At 29.5% G+C, this 19,015-nt stretch overlaps 1 protein-coding gene across 1 annotated transcript in view; it reads left to right on the top strand.

Annotated features, from left to right (window-relative positions):
- Window positions 1-13,089: 13,089 nt before the first annotated feature.
- LOC119678298 (rap guanine nucleotide exchange factor 4) overlaps window positions 13,090-19,015 on the top strand; it is a gene marked incomplete in the record, with an annotated part of 493,194 nt that continues 487,268 nt past the window's right edge. Inside the window, 2 exon segments of the mRNA XM_038090056.1 lie at window positions 13,090-13,227; window positions 13,525-13,616. Coding sequence (XP_037945984.1) covers window positions 13,188-13,227; window positions 13,525-13,616 — 132 coding nt within the window.

The following is a 19,015-nucleotide window of genomic DNA, read 5'->3' as shown; positions in this document are numbered from 1 at the left end:
AATAAAGAATAAAAAGTGCATATTTTTTAACAACTTTATAAAATTTACAAAGAATATGCAATCAATGTGTGATGTCCATTTTACAAACCACTTTAGTGTGGAAGAGGTCTGACTTATTTTAGTGTTTAACTTATCGCAGATTACAGTGACCTATAAAGTAATCTGATAGAATCCTCTAGTATACCAAGCTTGACAAAAGCATTTTACTTGTTAATCCCTTCGCTGGGATAGGAAATCGTTTTGCTTGACGTTTCCCTCCAATATTTACTCAGTTGACTTCAAATTTTTATCTCCTGACTTTCTGATGACCTTTTTAATTTCATGAGTTAGCTCCAAGTTCAATTTATGGGGTTTATAATATTTATTATAGATTAAATAGATTTTTTGTAACAGTCGGGTAGACATATTCCAAAACTATCAATATTATGGCTAGTAATGACATATATTTCCCTAATCTTGGATCTACTATACTAAATGGTATAGCCTAAACAAGACTTTTTCGTCCAATATAGATTTTTTGTGACAGCAATATATAATTAATTTTATTTTTGTTTATTTATTTTAAACTAATATATTTGTGTTTATTTAAAAGGAGCTAGTACAGGAATTTTTTGTAGTGATCCAGCATTGCAATAGTTTATTTATTTTTAACAAAGTGGGGTAAGTTAAGTCCATCTGAGTTAAAGTGATGTTAGTTTATGTATATGTGCGCAACACATATTGCACCAAAAATTTAGGCTATACTATTTGGTATAGCAGAACCAATATTAGGGAAATATATGTCATTACTAGCCATAATATTGGCAGTTTTGGGATATGTTTACCCGACAGTTACAAAAAATCTACTTCCTAAAGATTAAATAACATCTTTCAATAACGTAAAAGCAACTACTTAGAATCTAATTATTTATTATTAATTAACAATATAAAAGTTATTTTTCTTTTATCATTATTTCTATTTATTATTATTGTTTCTATTAATTGTATATTAATTTTTATTTATATTAATTTAAGATTTACACAGGAAGGAATTTTTTAAACCTAACCAGGCAGTTTGCCAACAAAATTTGATATATTTCTTGAACGTGACATTGCATATAGTATTAATGTGAAATGATTATGTTAATTTTACATTTTATCCACTATTAAGGAAAGATAATTTTAAATAACCATCTTTTCTTTATTGAACCTTAAAATATCTTTCTGTGCCGCTTGGTAGAGTTTTTTGCGGTTTTCCGCAAAAAATATCATAAAATAAAAAAAAAACTTTTGGTCTTAGCCAAATCTAATATCTGATCTCATTTAAATCTAAGAATTAATTAAGAAATATAGAGTGTACTAAATTCATATAAAAGTTAAGCTTCTTGAGATATTTGGTGTTTGGATTTCTGTAAAAATAGAATAAAGGTTTAGACACCATTTATCTCGATATATATTGAAAAGTCCAAAAATTTTATTTCATTTCTTGGAGAGCAAGGAATGCTTCTCACTTTCTCTCTCTCACATAAGTTAGATATATATTGTTTATACCAGAAAGTTAATAGCAAGTTAAAAATATTTAAATATGTAACTTATATTCAATTAAGTAATAAAGCAAGTAATAAAGTTGAAATTCGTTGACAATATAATATGTCTTTTATTGATGTTTTCTAAGGTTAACCTTCAAATTCATTTTAAATTGTATTTTCAGTTTATTTCTAATAATTTTGTCATATAATATTTTCACCATAAGTGTTATTTTGATTTTCTGCTTTTCTCAAAATTCCATAAATTTTTCACTGCATCACATATACATATTTCCTCATTTTGTTCCTTGAAAATGGACCAAGGTTCAAACAAATTGTATAATTGACCTTTAGGCTCATGTAAATCAAGGGTCAAATTGTAATTTGAGCCGTGAAAAAGAGAAACGCAAATAAAACTGCCATTCTGCGCTAATAATGATGAGTAGTGGGAGCTTGAAAAATGTTCACAATTGACGTTATAAGAACCATTTAAGTGTGTCGGAAACACATTTATTTCGAACATAATAACCCTTAATAGTAGAGTGTGCCTAATAAAATTCTATTGCATATGCTTTTTACTCAAGTAGCTATCAGCTTAATGTAGCCATGGCAATCAATCAAATTGGTACAAATCTACTCTGCTATGCATGCCGACATGCCAACAGTTTACCACTTAAACGGTAAGAGATTTGCCAAAGTAGACTTCTTAAATTTAAACTCATGCCAGTAAAATAGAAAAACGCCTAACGAACCATAAGTGTCTAGCAAGTATGCTTAACATATTGAATTAACTTCAGTTTGTAGCGGTTTGGCAAACTGGAACCAAGGATGAAGTGGTCGACGTAAAAAGGTCAAGTCTATAAGTATGCGCTGTAGAGTGAGGACAGTAGACCCAACGGTTTATTGCCTTTGGGTGGTACCATGAAAAATGATTCCCCAAATGGTGTGCACAAAACCGTAACGTTAGGCAGAGAAAGCAGACGTCAGTGGAGAAAGCTCACATTTTGTATAGCAAATAATTTAAAGTCGTGACTGTTAAACGCGACACATAATGGTACAGTAACAGATTACGTTCGAAATGTACAGGTTCCTTTTTATTATTAATGAATGCTAGTGTGTGTACAATACAAAATATTTTTATTTATTTTCTATTCTGCGTAGGAACTATAAAATGCCAATAAAGTAAACATGCTTTTGGACACTGAAAATACTTCGAATTCGCGCTGCAAGACACTTCTACTTGGCTTTTTTATAACATCTCATCAAGATGATAGTGAATTCATACACACATTCGGAGCCATTAATGCACATTAGTGAGGCGACTTTATGGATCTCACAGCAAGATGACTGCCTAAGACTTTTACTAATGCATTCATTTATATTTTATGACATTCCGACATGAGTACATACTTCCTCCGGCTTAGCTGTGTATTTGGCTCTAAGCTCAGCATGATGGATGCAGAACCCCTTTAGAAATTGGAATTGGTTAAATCAACCATATCCTGGAGTTTTCTACATAAATTGTATCTAGGGCTCAAATTTGCGTTGCTTTATGTAAGCGAAATTTACAAACATTCTTGTCAGCTTGCCGTAGGACTAATGTATCCACCTAACCCCTCCCATCCCACTGCTGTCTTCCAGCTGCAAGTTTATTATTTAAGTGCAGAAGGCATTATACCGTAAGGGCTTTGCCCATTTTTATATACACATGTGCTTTTAATCCACAAATACATTTACAAATGTGCACATCCTTGCCAGCACACTCAGGCGGACTCATAAATGTAAATTGTTGTTCTTTTAATTTATGCTCGACAAACGCACGGTCCTGAGCAAACAAAATGTAATGTTCACTTTTTTGTACTACAATTTCACTTCACCGACGATGTTACTCAGCTTAATGCTAGCCATTTTCTGTATTAAGCAATATTTTTATATCTTTATTATGGTTTTGCTTTTATTTTGCTTCGGTAAATTAATTTGTCTACATTTATTTAGCTCAGATAACTTTACACAAAAAATTAAGATTTTCCAAAACAAATTTGTTAAATTTTTAACAAAATTAGAGACTTTTGTATTGTTTCTGTCAGCATCCTTTGTCTTTTTCTTTTTTTTTTGCAGCCATAAAAGCTTTATGAATTATTGCTTTAATTAAAATATAAAATATTAAAATGGAAAATATTGCGTAGTACAGTTTTTTTAAATATTTTCATATTTTAAAACTCAAAGTATTAAAAATACAATTTTAATTGATATATAATATATTGTAAAGTGATTATTATGTATTAAACAGGACATCAGACAATGTGGATTAATCTATTTCATAAGTGAGCCTTACAATCACTCAGATGGTCAACGCTTCTTCTCAGAAAACACAATAAATATATATATTTATATATATATATATTTTTTCAGTACTTCAAATTTATAGATTCGTTATAATTTTATTGACATTGTCATCCTATCCGTTAATGGTAAAATAAAATAGTATCTCAAGTCTTTCAAGCACAATATTACTTTACAAAGATACTTTCGAAAAGTGAGTAAATTTGACTTAATATTTCATTGATAGCAGGTCTTTGTGGTACCGAGTATCAACATTTTTAATCACTCAAATTTCGCAACTCTAAAATGTTTAAAGTTTTCCACAATATTGAACTTCCTGTTAGAATAATTAAGCATTATTTAAACACATTTCGAAAGCTGTTAACCAATGTGCTGCCATCGAAAGTTAGTAGCAGTTTTCCTAAACTTTACATGAAATACGTTAAGAGTAATATCTAACAATGAAATTGTTGTATCCTTGACTGCTTATAAACACTCATAAATTATACAAAACTTTGTGCTCTAAAAATACTCCTAATATCCTGTATCAAAAATAAAAAAGAATGTATATTGAAAAAATAAAGGCAGTTGTGAAGTGAGCGGAACGAATACAGTTCAAGGTACCGAAATATTTCCCGATTTTGTTGTTAGAGAATATGAGTATAAGGAATTTCTTTTAATACGAAGTAGAATAATAAATAAAACATACTAAATAATTTAAATGTATGAAATATACATACACTTCGATTACATTAGCTTACAAACAAAAATTTTCAAAGATGAGACCTAGGGTTTTCCCAGGAATTCAAAAAGTATAATGATTTCTTCTTCTTGTGTACCGTTTTTCCTTTATTTCCCAAAAACTGTTACTTTGATTTTTCTCCTAACATCACGTTTTATATACCCACAAAACATTTATTTGTGAAGTTATTGCATATAATTTTTTCCTTCAGAGTTGTAAAAAAACAGCATTAAGTCTGGTTGAAAAAAATTGGCATCACTTTTAAAAAATGTTAAATACTTTTTTGACATATGTTTTTATTGTGTTGTGTATAATATGATACATAAAAATTCCAAACACTAAACATTAATTAATTTAAATAAAAGAAAACAAAATAAATAATAAAAAGGAATGGTAAGCATTTTTTCTCTTATTGCTTTAATATATTGCAATTTGTTTATTATTTGTGCTCATATAATTTTAACGGATGACTGGAATTTTACAACATAGTTCCAGTAGACATTCATAATAGAGTGATCTTTGAATTTGGCTGCACTTAAAATTAAGACGTAAAACCTAACTCTGAAGATTTTAAGAGGTTTGTTGTTGCTTCAAATGTTTTCTTTCATAAGTTGCGGGTATTGTTTGGTACTCTGAAAAAAAATTACTGTTAATAATATATATCAAATAAAAGCTGAAGCTAGTACGATTATTTTAAGATGCCTTTCTTTTTTATGGCTATTTACTGTTAAACTAATTTATAGATATTATAGTAGCGTATAACCTTTAATATCTAAAAATATGGACACAATAATTTTTCTTTCTTACTACTAAACAATTAATAGTTAGGTCAACTTAAATGAGAAATTGGGGTTGGGCTCTATATGAATTAAGTAATATATGAAGGCATGACGGGACTTCTTGTACAAACTTTAAAATAGTTAATATTGTATATAGAGTAAGATGCTATATAGTATTGGAAAACTTTTGTTCTTTCAATACAAGTTGGAGAAGTATATAGGAATTCCAATTTATTTATATGCTTACTATTATAAAATATAATTTTCGCATATTACTAGTGTATCTTTTTCAAATCCTTAAAACAAACGATCCGAAATGTATGTATAAATTTGCAGAAAATGACGATGCTGCATACATTATTTTCAGATGCAACAGCTTAATCACCAATACGACTTTACTCTCTCGAAGTACGAAGAAAATTCCCAATAGCTAACCAACATAGAAACATTGACAAACAAACATTTTGTAATATATCCTCCTTTGAAAAAATTCTGGCTTCACCACTTTCAAGGAAATACCTACTAAACAATACAGTATCAGGATTCTGAGTATGCAGAGGAACAGATCAGTATGACTTAGAAACTGTCTTGTGCTAATAACTGAATCTAACTGATAAGAACACATTTAGACTTTAAACCGTTAAAGATTTTTTAATATTAAAAATAGATTGGAGCACTCGGCTAATATTACTCTCATAAATAAAGACAAAAGGGGCTATACGATAAATGCCACTAAAAGCGTGGTAGTAACTTAAAACTAAATTATTTAATTAATTTTATGTAATTTTTTAGACTACTTTAATCATACTTAATAATTATTCTTAATAATTTCATACGAACGACTCATTTTTCTGCAATGAAATAAATAGTTTTATATTTACAACATTATAAAACCAATATGGTATCCATGGTATCCAGCTATTTGGTAATGCTAGTACTTTAAATATTGAAATTATCCAAACAGCTCAGTCAAAAATACTGAGAACAATCACTGGTGCCCATGGTATATTAGAAATGAAAGTATCCACCGAGAACTAGAAATTTCTTTAGTTAAATCTCAGAAAAAAATACAATAAAAGTCTTGGCCTGCATGTTAACCCGTCAGCTAGGAATCTCGCACTTCTATCCATTACTTCCCGCCTAAAAAGAGCTGACCGTCCAGTTATTAATTAATATTCCTTAGCTTGAAGTAATAACCGCACCTTTTCTTTAAGTAATCTGATAAAGTTGAGCTGTTCTTAATAAACCACCTAACATTCACTCCAATGAAATTTAACCCATTGATCTAAGTGAGGTTCGTGATATAAGCTTTACTTATTTTATTTTACACAGTTTTATATTGTATACATTATTGCATTATTGTATACATTAAATGGAATTTATTCAGACAGTTATTTTGAAAATATATTTAATCAAAAAATAAGATTATAACCAAAATATACTCACTCCTCTTGCTTATTTAGATAAAAATTTATAAACACCTTAATAAGGAACTTTTTTAATTTTAAAATTTTTTTTCTTTGACCTTATTTAAATAAAAAATTTTCTTTCTCTCTTTTGAAAATATTCAACATTAATTCTTTTTTCTTTTTTTGAAATCAACCAAAAATATATAACAACTCCATTCGGACATTTGCATAAATGACAACGGTTAGTATTTGGAAATTTATTCCATTAAAATTTTAAATTTCATGCAAAATATTTCATTTTTGCGCGTTACTGGTTGCCTTCGCCTCGAAAATCGTAGTGTAAACAGCAAAAAGTTTCTTATTGTCAAGTTTATTTTTGTCGACATTTGTTTGGTTGTTGGCAATATCCCTGTTTTTGTTCCTGCAAAAGTTAATTTCTTAGCTTTGGTAACAACTTGGCTAAACTAAAACCAAAACTCAAAAATTCCAACCACAGGAATAACAATTAGAAAGAACAACAGCAATGCTATGAAAGTCCGCATCCTTGCATATGAAATTTGAATTCCGCTGAAATGAAATACCATTTGCACTCCTATTCCCCTTGGACACAAGTTGCTTTTCTCCATTATGGATACCCGACAGTAATGCTTCCACATTTGTGTTCGGAATAGGTAAGCAATTAGCGTTCTAATCCTGTGTGCCAACTTATCACAACGTTATTATTAAGTTTTGCATTATTTCCGCTCAACCACCAACAAGCCCACTTCCCCTAAAGCAGTTGCTAGGAGTTCTGGGTTTTCAGTATTTGCAGCGAATTTTCATATTTAATTTGAAATTAGTATATGTGCAGAGGCAGAGGAAAACTAAATTCTCCTGTTTGCATGTGTTGGGATTTGTTTAAAAATTCTTAAAAACTAATTGCGAACGTCCAACTTTATTAATTTAAAGATTTATAGAAATTTAATTAAAATGAAACTTTTATTTTTTTAATAATCCATAAAGTGGTAGCCTTCGTTTCTGCTCTCTCATTCGCTATCTTTCTCTCTCTCGCTTTGGCTCCTTTTTTCTGTCTCTTTCTCTATATCCTTATATCCTTTATATATCCTTTATATATATGTAAATGTTTCTATATGTACTTTTATATTTCTCTTTCGATACCTGATTCTCTTTCTCTTAATTCCTGTGTCTTTTAATCACTTTCGCTTTCTCTCTTTCTATATTCTTTATATATTGAACATATGAAGCTTTTGAATTACAAGTCATTAGGTCGGTTATGGTTAGGTTATACCGGCGACCCTAATAATCCACATTGCCCATCCTCTTACTGTGAACCTTTTGCAAAGCTTAAAATATTCTTTAGAGGGAAGTCATATAATTGCTCAAAAAAAGAAACTTCCACAATAGTTAATCGGCGTCGCGTATGCGCTAGGCAATAACAAAGCAAATGTGAGGCACTTTTATCGATCTCTTCAACAGAAATGATTAAACGAGAGATTCAATCTTCTAACATGGTTCACTAATCAATTGTAATCTAGCAAGAAACTTACCATAAGACTAATGTCTTCACGAGACATAAAGATACCTACATATCATTAAGTCCATAAATTATTAAATTACTTAGCGCGGAAAGACTTCAACAAATGTTTACATGATATCAACGATATGCCCAGATTTTTTAGTAGGGCTGAGTGATTAATTGAAGCACCCCGTCTGACTAGCTCGTCTACCTTACAGTTGCCAAAAATTACTGAATGACCGGGTACACATAGTAAAGGAATATTAAACTGCGTAAACATTTTATTTAAAGATGTGTAACAATCAAAAACTGAACTGGACTCAATTGGAATGAACTCAAGGAACTCAAGACAGTTTGACATACTTGTCTGATAGTATGTATATATTCCTATTTAATATATTGTCGAGTTGCAGACAAGCTATAACATAGCTTCCCTTATAGCAATATGATTAAATGCCGTCATAAATTTTCAAACATATGATATTTTTTCCGATTTTTGTATTTTTCTCAGTGAAATTTTAATGGGAATATTTTTATTTAATATAAATTTATCTAGCAGAACAAACCAAATATCATAACAGAGAAGCTGGCACATTATTTTTTATTGTTGATATTTATAACTCTGTGTTTACCTTACTTTACCTTTCTGGAAACCTTTTGATCCAGCATAATCAAGCTATTTTTTATGTGTTGATTTTATCCTTCAAGTTATATTTTTTAATATCTTTTTTTCAACAACTTCGGTTTTTTTTGTTATTTTTTTCTTAACAGAATTTATGGCTGCAATTTTTTCCTTTTCTGCTTAATAGAAAAATACTTGTTTTAATTTTTTATTAAGCAGTACTTTAAAGTCATGGCTTAAATCCTCCGAATATTCTGCCATTCTGTGAAAGTTATTATTTACAGCCATTTTATACGATCTACAAATTCCTTAATTCAAAACTTTCTGATTTATCTTTGCGGGGTTTCCATATTCTTTTAAACCATAAAGGCAAGAATTTTCTTCATTTTCTTTAATTTTAATATAAAAATATTTTTATTTATATTATTAAAGTGCTGAGTTCATAAAATATTGGTGAGCACTTTTTATATTTTGATTAACTTTTATAAAGAAAACAGCAGGACAGCAGCAATTAACTTGTTTAATGAATGTAATTACTCTATTAATTATAATGAAAATGTTCTTAATTAAGGACATTTTGTCTCACAAATTTATACTTATTTTTGTATACATAAATGAAGATATAAATATAAATGTGTATTTATCCTTGCAAAATAAAACGCGACTATTGAGCTGAGCAGTAACGCACATGCCAATAACGATGCCAACTGTGCAATCTTAATGAAAAGCAAGTACTGAAATGAGGAAAATTAATTGACTTACGGCTTAACTAACTGGAAAATAGAATCACTCAAACATAATTAACATTGAATAAATGTTATTACTTTATAAAATTCAAATTATTTTAAATATTTTTTAAACTGAAAGCAGCTGCAATAAATCTCATCTTTTAAAAATTTTGCTTTCCGTTTATGAAAACTGATAAAAATTTAATTCTCGTATAAAGCTTTAAAGATAACAAGGCGCTTGAATTAGATGCGAATATAAGACGGTATACTTAATAAGCACTTAATTAGATTAATTAATGATTAATTTTTATTAAAGGTTTCTTTTTTAAATAATTCCAATAGATTTTATACAATGCAGAATATTTCGTATTAACAAACTTTAAGTTAAGTTAAAGTTAAAGAGGTTGTTTAGAACAGTAGTGAACTACAACAACAAAAATTAATTTTATATTATTTTAATAAATTGAACTTGGAAATATTTCTTGTATTTAATTATTCCTAAATAATTTTTTGTTTTTGAGACTGCAGGTACCAAGAATAGAATTCGTGTCCTGCCAAATTTGAAGCTCGGAGTCAACGCTGATCCTGAACCAACTGACCCAAAGCCGTACTTGACTTTTATGTTCGCACATTTTTCTGGAGTTTTGTTGATTTGTTGTGAAAGTTTTAACAAATTCACTTAAAATTAAAAAGTCAACGATGGGTAGGCATCTGTATGCAATTTGGCCATTTTCCACCTAAAATAAATTAAATACTCCCATAGAGATGGCCCACAGATCTCAGATATCAGTCTTTTGGTAGGTTTTTTTACAAGTTATTGTAGATTAGGAAACCATACCATGTCCTCACCAGCTGTGGAGAGGACGATAAAAGTGCCTTTCATCTACTCTGTTTTTGCCCAGCTCATGCACGAAGATGATTAAACATTTTACGGAACCCCTTCCTTGAGGATCTTGAACAATCACTAGATCTCCCACTAAATAGCATTTTACGTTTCGCCAAAGGTACTAGTGGTTTTAAACCCTGTTTGTGTCACTACACGATAACACAATTGGCCAATAGACTTCATTGAATTCCCTAGAAATTGCCGGTATAACCTAATTTAATAAACTTAAACCCCAAAAGATAATTCTTAGGTCTGAGAAATTAAAAAAGTCGTGGATAGGGGTCATTTTTTAACATTGATGGAGATTCAAAGTTCTGTAGAATAGCATATTCGAAACGACTTTAAGTTAAAAAACTATTATAATATACTTTTATGCTTTATTGAGTTATACAGTAATGGTGATACATAACTAAATTTTTTGGAAAATGGATGATTTTTGCAGAACATTTTTTTTGAAAGTGTTGGCATATTTTTTTGCTTACTTTTCATATACCAATACCTTAATATCTTGTGGCTATTTTCGGTGAAAAAGTTTTCTCATTATCTTTTTTTTAAGCCAGCTTTCTACTACTTTTTTTTTCAACAAAAACGCACAAATTCCTCAGTGCTCATGAGTTCTAACGATTGAATTTCTGCAATTCTGTCTAAAAAACCAATAGATACTTCGCTTTAAATGACGATGAAAGGAGACGGCATGTAATTAAAGGAAAATTTTTTCAACGTAAATGGTCGTAAGATAATGAGGTAACGACATACGAAGAAAAAGGCGAGAAAAAAATTTTATCGATTTTGAGATAAATGACATTTTTCAAATATTAAAGGGGAACCTATGTACAGTACTTATATAAAGCATATCCTACCGTCAAATGAGATGAAAAAAATGTTAAATCTCAAAATGCAAGGGAACAGACTACAAACTTGTCTAAATTTTTGTTTTAACAGATTTAAGGTTGGCTAGAAAGTTGTAAAGGAACATGCAAACATTTTCAAGAATTAAATTAACTTGGATATTCCAAGTATACAAAGTATAAGAAATTTGGGATACTTTTTTAACAAAAACTTTTTAGTTAAAAAATTATATATTTATATAAGTAAATAATTTTAAAATTATATTATTGAAAGATCCGCGAAATGTCAGTGAATAAGTTCGTTATTCATGCTGGGTTACTTAAATTTTAAGAAAGCACTTACAGACACATTTTATCATCTCAATTAAATAAGTCATGTTCGTCGGTATGTCGGTTTCTATTTCATTATATTTGTCTGCCTGTCAATCTATCTATCTGACTACCGATCAGATTAAAAAACTTGAATATAAGATTAGGTAACTCCTTTTTATGCCTAATCTTTACTAATTGTCTTGCAATTTTTTGAAAACAAATTGCTTAAATGAAATAGAGGTAAAAAAAAAATAGTTCAGGTCACTAGAAACCAATTATTTTTAATATTCATATTTCACTTCTGTTCACGTTGACTGTTCTTACAAGAGTATTCAGTTTTGTACTCCTAGACGTCGTCCTTTAACTACACTGGAGTTATCCCCAGTGCCAATTAAAGTCATACTCATCGTTTATTTTAATACTTTTATCAATGCTACTGATAAATAGTTTAGAGAGAAACGAAACTAGATCCCTGCCTAATACTAAAGTATTTCTAAATATATATTTTTTTAAGTTTGTACTTTTAAGACGTCGTCCTTTAACTACACAAGAGTTATCCCCAGTGCTAATCAAAGTCATCGTTTACTTTAATACTTTTGCCAATGCTTCTCTTGAATACTTTAGAGAGAAACCAGATCACATACTTGTCTAATGCCAAGGTATTTCTTAATATTTATTTTTTACGTTTATTTCCTTCAATATGAAGTCCTCTTTCACTGCATTTCCTTCTTATTTTTTTTCGTACTTCATAGAACCTTGAAAGATTTGTTATATTCATTCGCTAATGGATATTTTTTTCACTTACGCTTTTATAGTTTTTGATGAGAAAATTTAATAGGAGTTTTTACTTTTATTTTTTACCGGACACTTCTTTTGTAGAATTCTTAATAAAAAAATATTTAGAATTTTGTGGTTTTAAGACAAATAACCACATTGTTGTGTTTCGTAACAATAAAAAGTGAATATATTCTTTATTGATTTGAAAAAAAAGAAATCTTACTCAAGAAAATTGCTCACAAATTCTAAAGGAAAAATATTTATTTGAACAATTAAAGTCAACAACTTTTTGTTATGAAAATACTAATAAACGATAATGTGCAGTTTTTCTTGGACAAATGAGTTTCAAAAAGCGAAATTGTAAATGTCATAAATTTCAAAACTTTCTCCTTAATTTCACACTAATTCCACACTAAATCCAAAATTGCAGCGATAACTTTTTGTGCAATAAAGTGGAGTAACTTATGCAATTAAAGACAGATTCCGTTCGCCTTCGACTTGAACTACATTGTTTCAATTAAGTACCAGATATTTCAGTTGTGCACTTGCTTCTGCAATTACATAAGTTCCATGTCTGAAACTCGAAAATTTCTTATATATTTTGATAAAAGATAGTTTTTATGTTCAATTTCTTGCAGACCTTGTGACCGTAATTTGCGCGATGCTGAATTAATATCCTGTCGATTACGACGCGTGGAGCCACTCTGTCGCCTGCCTGGCTCAGCGCTGCAGCAATTGGCTATGTGTGGGTTTTACGAAGACTTGGAGAAGGGCGTCACACGTAAGTGCACTTCTAATGGAAGCCAAAACTAAATACAAAAAAAAACAAAATTTAAATTCATTTGCCAAAATTATAAATTTGTTTCAATATAAGCTTTATTCGCTCTCGCAATGTTTACGTTTGTTTGAGTTTTGTGCAGTTTTGGCAGACGGACTTGTTTATATTGTAAACACCTTTGGCTATTTGCCTAAAATTACGCTTAAATAATTTTGAAATATTTTCGAAAGATGTTCCATATTTTGTTGATTGGTCAAGATACAAATGAGCAATTTAATTTTTTTGATTTTTGGTGTACAGTTTTTCGTGCTGGCGAACAAGGACGATTCTGGTATGCTGTTCTAGGCGGTTCTTTGGAAGTGAGATATCATGCACCTGATACTGATGGCAAGGTAAGTCTTTTAATTTTATTCAATAAAATGTATACTATAAAATAAAATAAGTACAGAGATAAAAATTCTTTAATTCTAAGCAAACCTATTAATTTAGTATCTTTGGCCATTGGTATTGGTTAACCACGGTAAATCTATGGCATGCGTGCCACAAGTAGAAATTTTTGTTCTACGTAAGTTGTTCTCATTTGTAGAGTACATAGGGTCATGTGATCAAAATGTGACGACTCTATATATATACAATATATTGCTACCATATCACTGCGATGAGACGTGTGTTCTATCTTCGACCACTATTCCCGAGAAAGTTCACTTTATATAAAATATCATAAACAAATTAGCTATTACGCAATACTTTACTGGTTTTTTTAATTTTTTTTATTTTCCTTAATAATTCTCCTAAGGAGTTTAGAGATTTTCTCTTAATCCTTCATATTTCGTTTTGTACCCAAATGATATGTCGGATCATCTTGTTTCAGTTATCTTCTGATATCATCATATACCGTATTATATGTTTTGGTCCTAATAAGAATCTTGATTTTCATCTAGAAAAAATGCGTCCAATATTGTAAAATGTAGATATGAGTACAGAATGTGATGAAAGAGTATTGTAGATTTGCAAATTGCCCACGCTTAATATTCATAAAGTACATTGTTTCGAAGTCATTTTTTGTGTATTGATTGCATTGCAAGAAATATAAATGCTAACTATTAAATGTAGCATCAGAGAGGTTATGTGAAATTTGGTAATAAAAATAGAATTAACTACCATTCAGCAAAGGTTTTCGTAACTTACTATATCATAACAATTAGTTTATGAATACAACAAACGCTTTCAGGAAGCTTATAGAAATATCTGCAGAACAGAAATAAAAAAATCTTTAGAACAAAAATTTTCTTTCAAAATACACATCGAAATTTTAATTTTTTATCTTTGATTTAGATTCATTATAAAATTTTATTAATATACTAAAATTTTCGCGATAGCTTTTTTTTAGTTTGTTCAAAACTTTTTTTTGTACCTTACTTGGTATAAAACCGCATTTCATACCAATTTAAAGACATTTTGTAAAGGTGTAACAAAAATTATAATATTTTATATCTGATTCATGATTTTCAAAATGATCTTAGTTGAAAAAGTATTTCTTGAAAATAAATCTTCTAATAAACAGGGGTATTTTCATTTTAAAAAAAGAATATCATATAAAAATTCTGCCAAATTGGAGGTTATGTCTTTCAGTCCTAGTGGATCATTTGCATAGCTCACTGCCGTGCAAATATATAACACATATTCTAATACTAATTCACATGGTTAATTCAATTTATCCTATCAAGCAGTAAAATTTTTAATATATAAAGTTTAAAGCTCTCCATTTTCTCCCTCATTCCGGTACTAATGCTTTGTCAAACTTAACATGGGCTCTTGTTGTGTGAAGGGTATAAAATCGTTTTTTTTTTCAAATTAGTAAACAAAAAAAAAGTCACAGCATGTAACGTTGGAAATTTATATTATTTATGAGTGTAAAAAACTTATTTGGCTTGCATTTTAAATAGATTTTTTTGCTTAAAATAATTGCAAAAATAAATTGCAAAATTGACATTGAAGTGCAGTTAAGCTCCATATTAAATGTAGTCAATAAATGACAACAATAACAAATTAAACTTACAAGTCTGCAACTATCAAGTAAAATCGAGTGAAATAAAAAAAAATACTGAAATTAATATCTGAAATTTGTGCGAAATGAAATTCATTCTCGCAATAAGAGCAGCCAAAGAGCAGCGAGGAGTGAGTGCATAACGACAAGCACCGCGAAACCAACCTACTTATGTACGCTACATCCAGCGCATATTAAATGCTTAAAACTATGCCAGACTGGGAGCTGAGCTTAGCGACGTGTAGTGGGGCATGCATATCGTCGGAGCCAAGCACGCTGCTACTGTTCACTTCAAGAGTTCAATTTATATGCAAATACCGTTGTGTCATCAGCAGTGTATTTACATCATAACAGCCAATAACGACGCATCTATGAACATAAAACACTAAAATATGACAACAATAAGCACGGCAATAGCGCAACAACAATTTTAGTGCAATAAAGACATCAACAATAAAAAACCGAAAATGAAACTAAGTAAAAAAATTCAATTGCAAATTTTATTGTTATTTATGCGCCACCGCTGTTTGTGTTTCCTTTCCTACGTCCGTACGTCTGTTCGTCGGTACGTTGGTACGTTTGCGGAATTTCGCTTTGCGAAGTTGCGAAATTTTTTGTTCTCATTTTTCTGTTTTGCAAATGAAATAAGCTTTGCAAACCAAAAACGGATGCGGAACTTTATACCAAATGAATGCACAGATGAAAGCCAAAGTGTGGCAACGACGTGTTTCATGTCAATTACGTACTCATTGACGATCGTTGTTAATTCTAGTGAATTTATGCGTGTGTAAGTGTGTGAGTGCGGGTTTCTGACTGACTACTTCCATTGGAATTTATGCTAAACCCAACACACATGCACATGCCAACTGCAATTGATCAAAAATGATGTGTTTATTACGTTTTTGTCGTGTAATTTGCATCGCAGTCGTTTCATTTTTTTTGGCTTTGTTATTGATACAATACAAATGTTTAGCCGGAATACTAAGCACAATAAATATTTGAGAAGACCTTGTTGAGAAAAAGTATGAAAGTCAATATAATGTTTTGTAAGCAAATTCATGGATCATAAGGAAGCTCTTTTTGGAAAAATGAATTTAAATAATAAAATACGATAAAGCAATGCTGGGACTTTTAATATAACTAAAAAAAATTATTAATAAAAAAAATTGTATACGTATGTTCTATATTTTTCTAGTAAGTATTAATTATTAAATAATCTAAAGTAAACTCTTCGGCAACATAAAAATGTCATCACTCTAGGTATAGCCTCTTCGATAGAAACGTTCTTCACAACATCTTTGGTCCTGTATGAGTTGCCGATGACTACCACAACCAAATGAATCTAGAGCTGTATGAGCTTTAACACGGCATTGATCCAATGGGAGCTGGGTCATGTTGTTAAATGGGATGATGATGCTCTAGCTAAAAGGTTTTTTTTTTATAATTTATTTCTTTAATATCAATCTGTCACTTAAGAATAGACAAAGTACTATATTGAAGTGGCTAAATACTTAAAATTATTGTGGGCTTAAATGGATTGTGCTTAGTAGCACGCCCATCTGTTAAAGTGAGTCACAAAGAAAAAAAAAGATATTTGAAACGGTAGTTATAGTAAGGAGCTGTAGATACAGACCGTGTCTCCGGTGGAGTGTTCAAGTTGAGAGTGTACTTACCGTAATAAATGTATTAGACTGGAGAAGACGAACTCGCAGCAGATGCGTCTGGAGAGGACTGCTGCATAAGACCAAAAGCAGGTAACGGGTTATTAAGATAAATTAAGTAAATAGATGAAAAATATACTTTAAGAAAATGTAGTTGTTTTATGCGATAGTACTCTTGATCGTATTTAATTATAGCAACTTTTCTTATATCTATTTAAAAAAAAAATAGTTCAATCCATTATTAATGTTGTATGATAAATTTAATTGAAAATACCAACGAGAAAATACCAAAATACTACCTATATAAATAATCAAATCAACCATATTAGGGCAATCCACTACGGAACCTGCAAACTAGTATATCTAACGGATATCCAATCTATAGAACTTTAAAGAATAATTACATTTATGCACAGATCAGTTCTCAAAATTTATTTTTTTTCATGTGTGTGCTACTTTATACGAATAGCACATTCTTTCGTAATTATATTAGCCAAGCCAAACCATATTAGAAGCTAAGAGGAAAAGTAGAAAATAAAGACTTCAAAACTCTTGATAACTCAATCAAACACAAAGATTTTTAAAAGTCTATATATATACTTGCTTAGGAATAATTTTATAAATTATATATATGATAACAACAACTAAGTAGATAGATTTACAAACTTTCAGTTATAATTAATTAAGACATATTGTTTAGAAATAATCTCATAAAAAAATTATAAATAAATTGATTCACGAAACTCTAAGAAGAATTTGTTTAGTGATGACGATAGCACTCCTAAGATATTAAGGTAAAATAACATAAAGGAGTTCTAATATGAAATTGTTATCTTACCTTCAAAATAATATGTACTATTCTTCTACTATAGGAATTATATTAGGCTATGTTTCCCATCCTGATTCTACCGAATATGAACTAAGAGATATTAAAAACAGCAATCTTTTAAGTCTTATATATTTTATGTTAAATGCATTATTAAAAATTTCAATATATTACAAAGAATAATGAAAAATAATTGTTTATTAACTGTTTTTTTTTTTTTTGGGGGTATGAGACTCAATTAATATATTAATAGATCAATAACTGTTACTATAACGATTTCTATGTCACCATATTCAACATGTAGTATTATTTCTTATTAAATGAGATACAATTTGAGTAATACAATATAATTCTAAAGATGTTAAACGAAGCATCAAACTGCTATCTAAAGCACGTTTTAATATTTTGTTCTTAATTTACAAGTATAAATTATACTGTTCTTTCCAAATATAGATGGTTTAAATGATATTATATCATATGAGTTATATAATATCTATTTAATTATTAATATTAACATTTAGAACTTATTTTATTTTTGTGAGGTTCTCTAATAATTTCTCCAACTTTTATATGATATTCTATATATATTATTCTTTTAAATATATAGACTTAAATCTTTTTTAAATAAAACAAGTTCTGTTGCAGAGCGAATCATGAAACCGTAGTAATGAAAATCCGACGAATTCAGGAACTTAGTAGAAAAATTAACACTTTCATTTCCATCGGTGACTATATCCACTAATTTAATTAATATTAGTTTTTTTGTCAATAGTGTTTCAATTTTTAATATTGATGGGAGCAACATAATTATTATAATATAGCCTTTTTCTTAACCAAGGCGGGTTTACGTAGTAGTCAATCATATTGAAACATTGGTTCAAAGCGTCTCTGCATAACTGCAAAAATTTTCTGGAAATTTAAGACTTTGGCTTGCATGAATTCATAACCATCCTTTTGTTACCAATTTCAAAATATATTTATTTGAAAATCTCGCCTTAAAAAAGCTACTTAAATTTTTGTTGAAATCTAGAAAATATTTGTTTAAAAACGTGATATTAAACTTAAAAATTTATCGCTTTCTTAAAAACCCTTTAACGTGCAATTTAACATGTGATTAATGAGGATTAGATATTTCAAAATTAACTTTTATTTCGTCAGCAAGGGAAGATCGAGGAATAGTAATCAATGTTTGTCTAAAATGACCTGCTAACAATATCAGTGCACCGCCAAATAATTCTTGATTTTTGTCCTGATTTT

Source organism: Teleopsis dalmanni, chromosome 2 (genome assembly GCF_002237135.1).
Source record: "Teleopsis dalmanni isolate 2A chromosome 2, ASM223713v2, whole genome shotgun sequence".
NCBI lineage: Eukaryota > Metazoa > Arthropoda > Insecta > Diptera > Diopsidae > Teleopsis > Teleopsis dalmanni.
The sequence above is the reverse complement of the archived record's forward strand: the minus strand, read 5'-3'. Positions and strand labels throughout refer to the sequence as shown.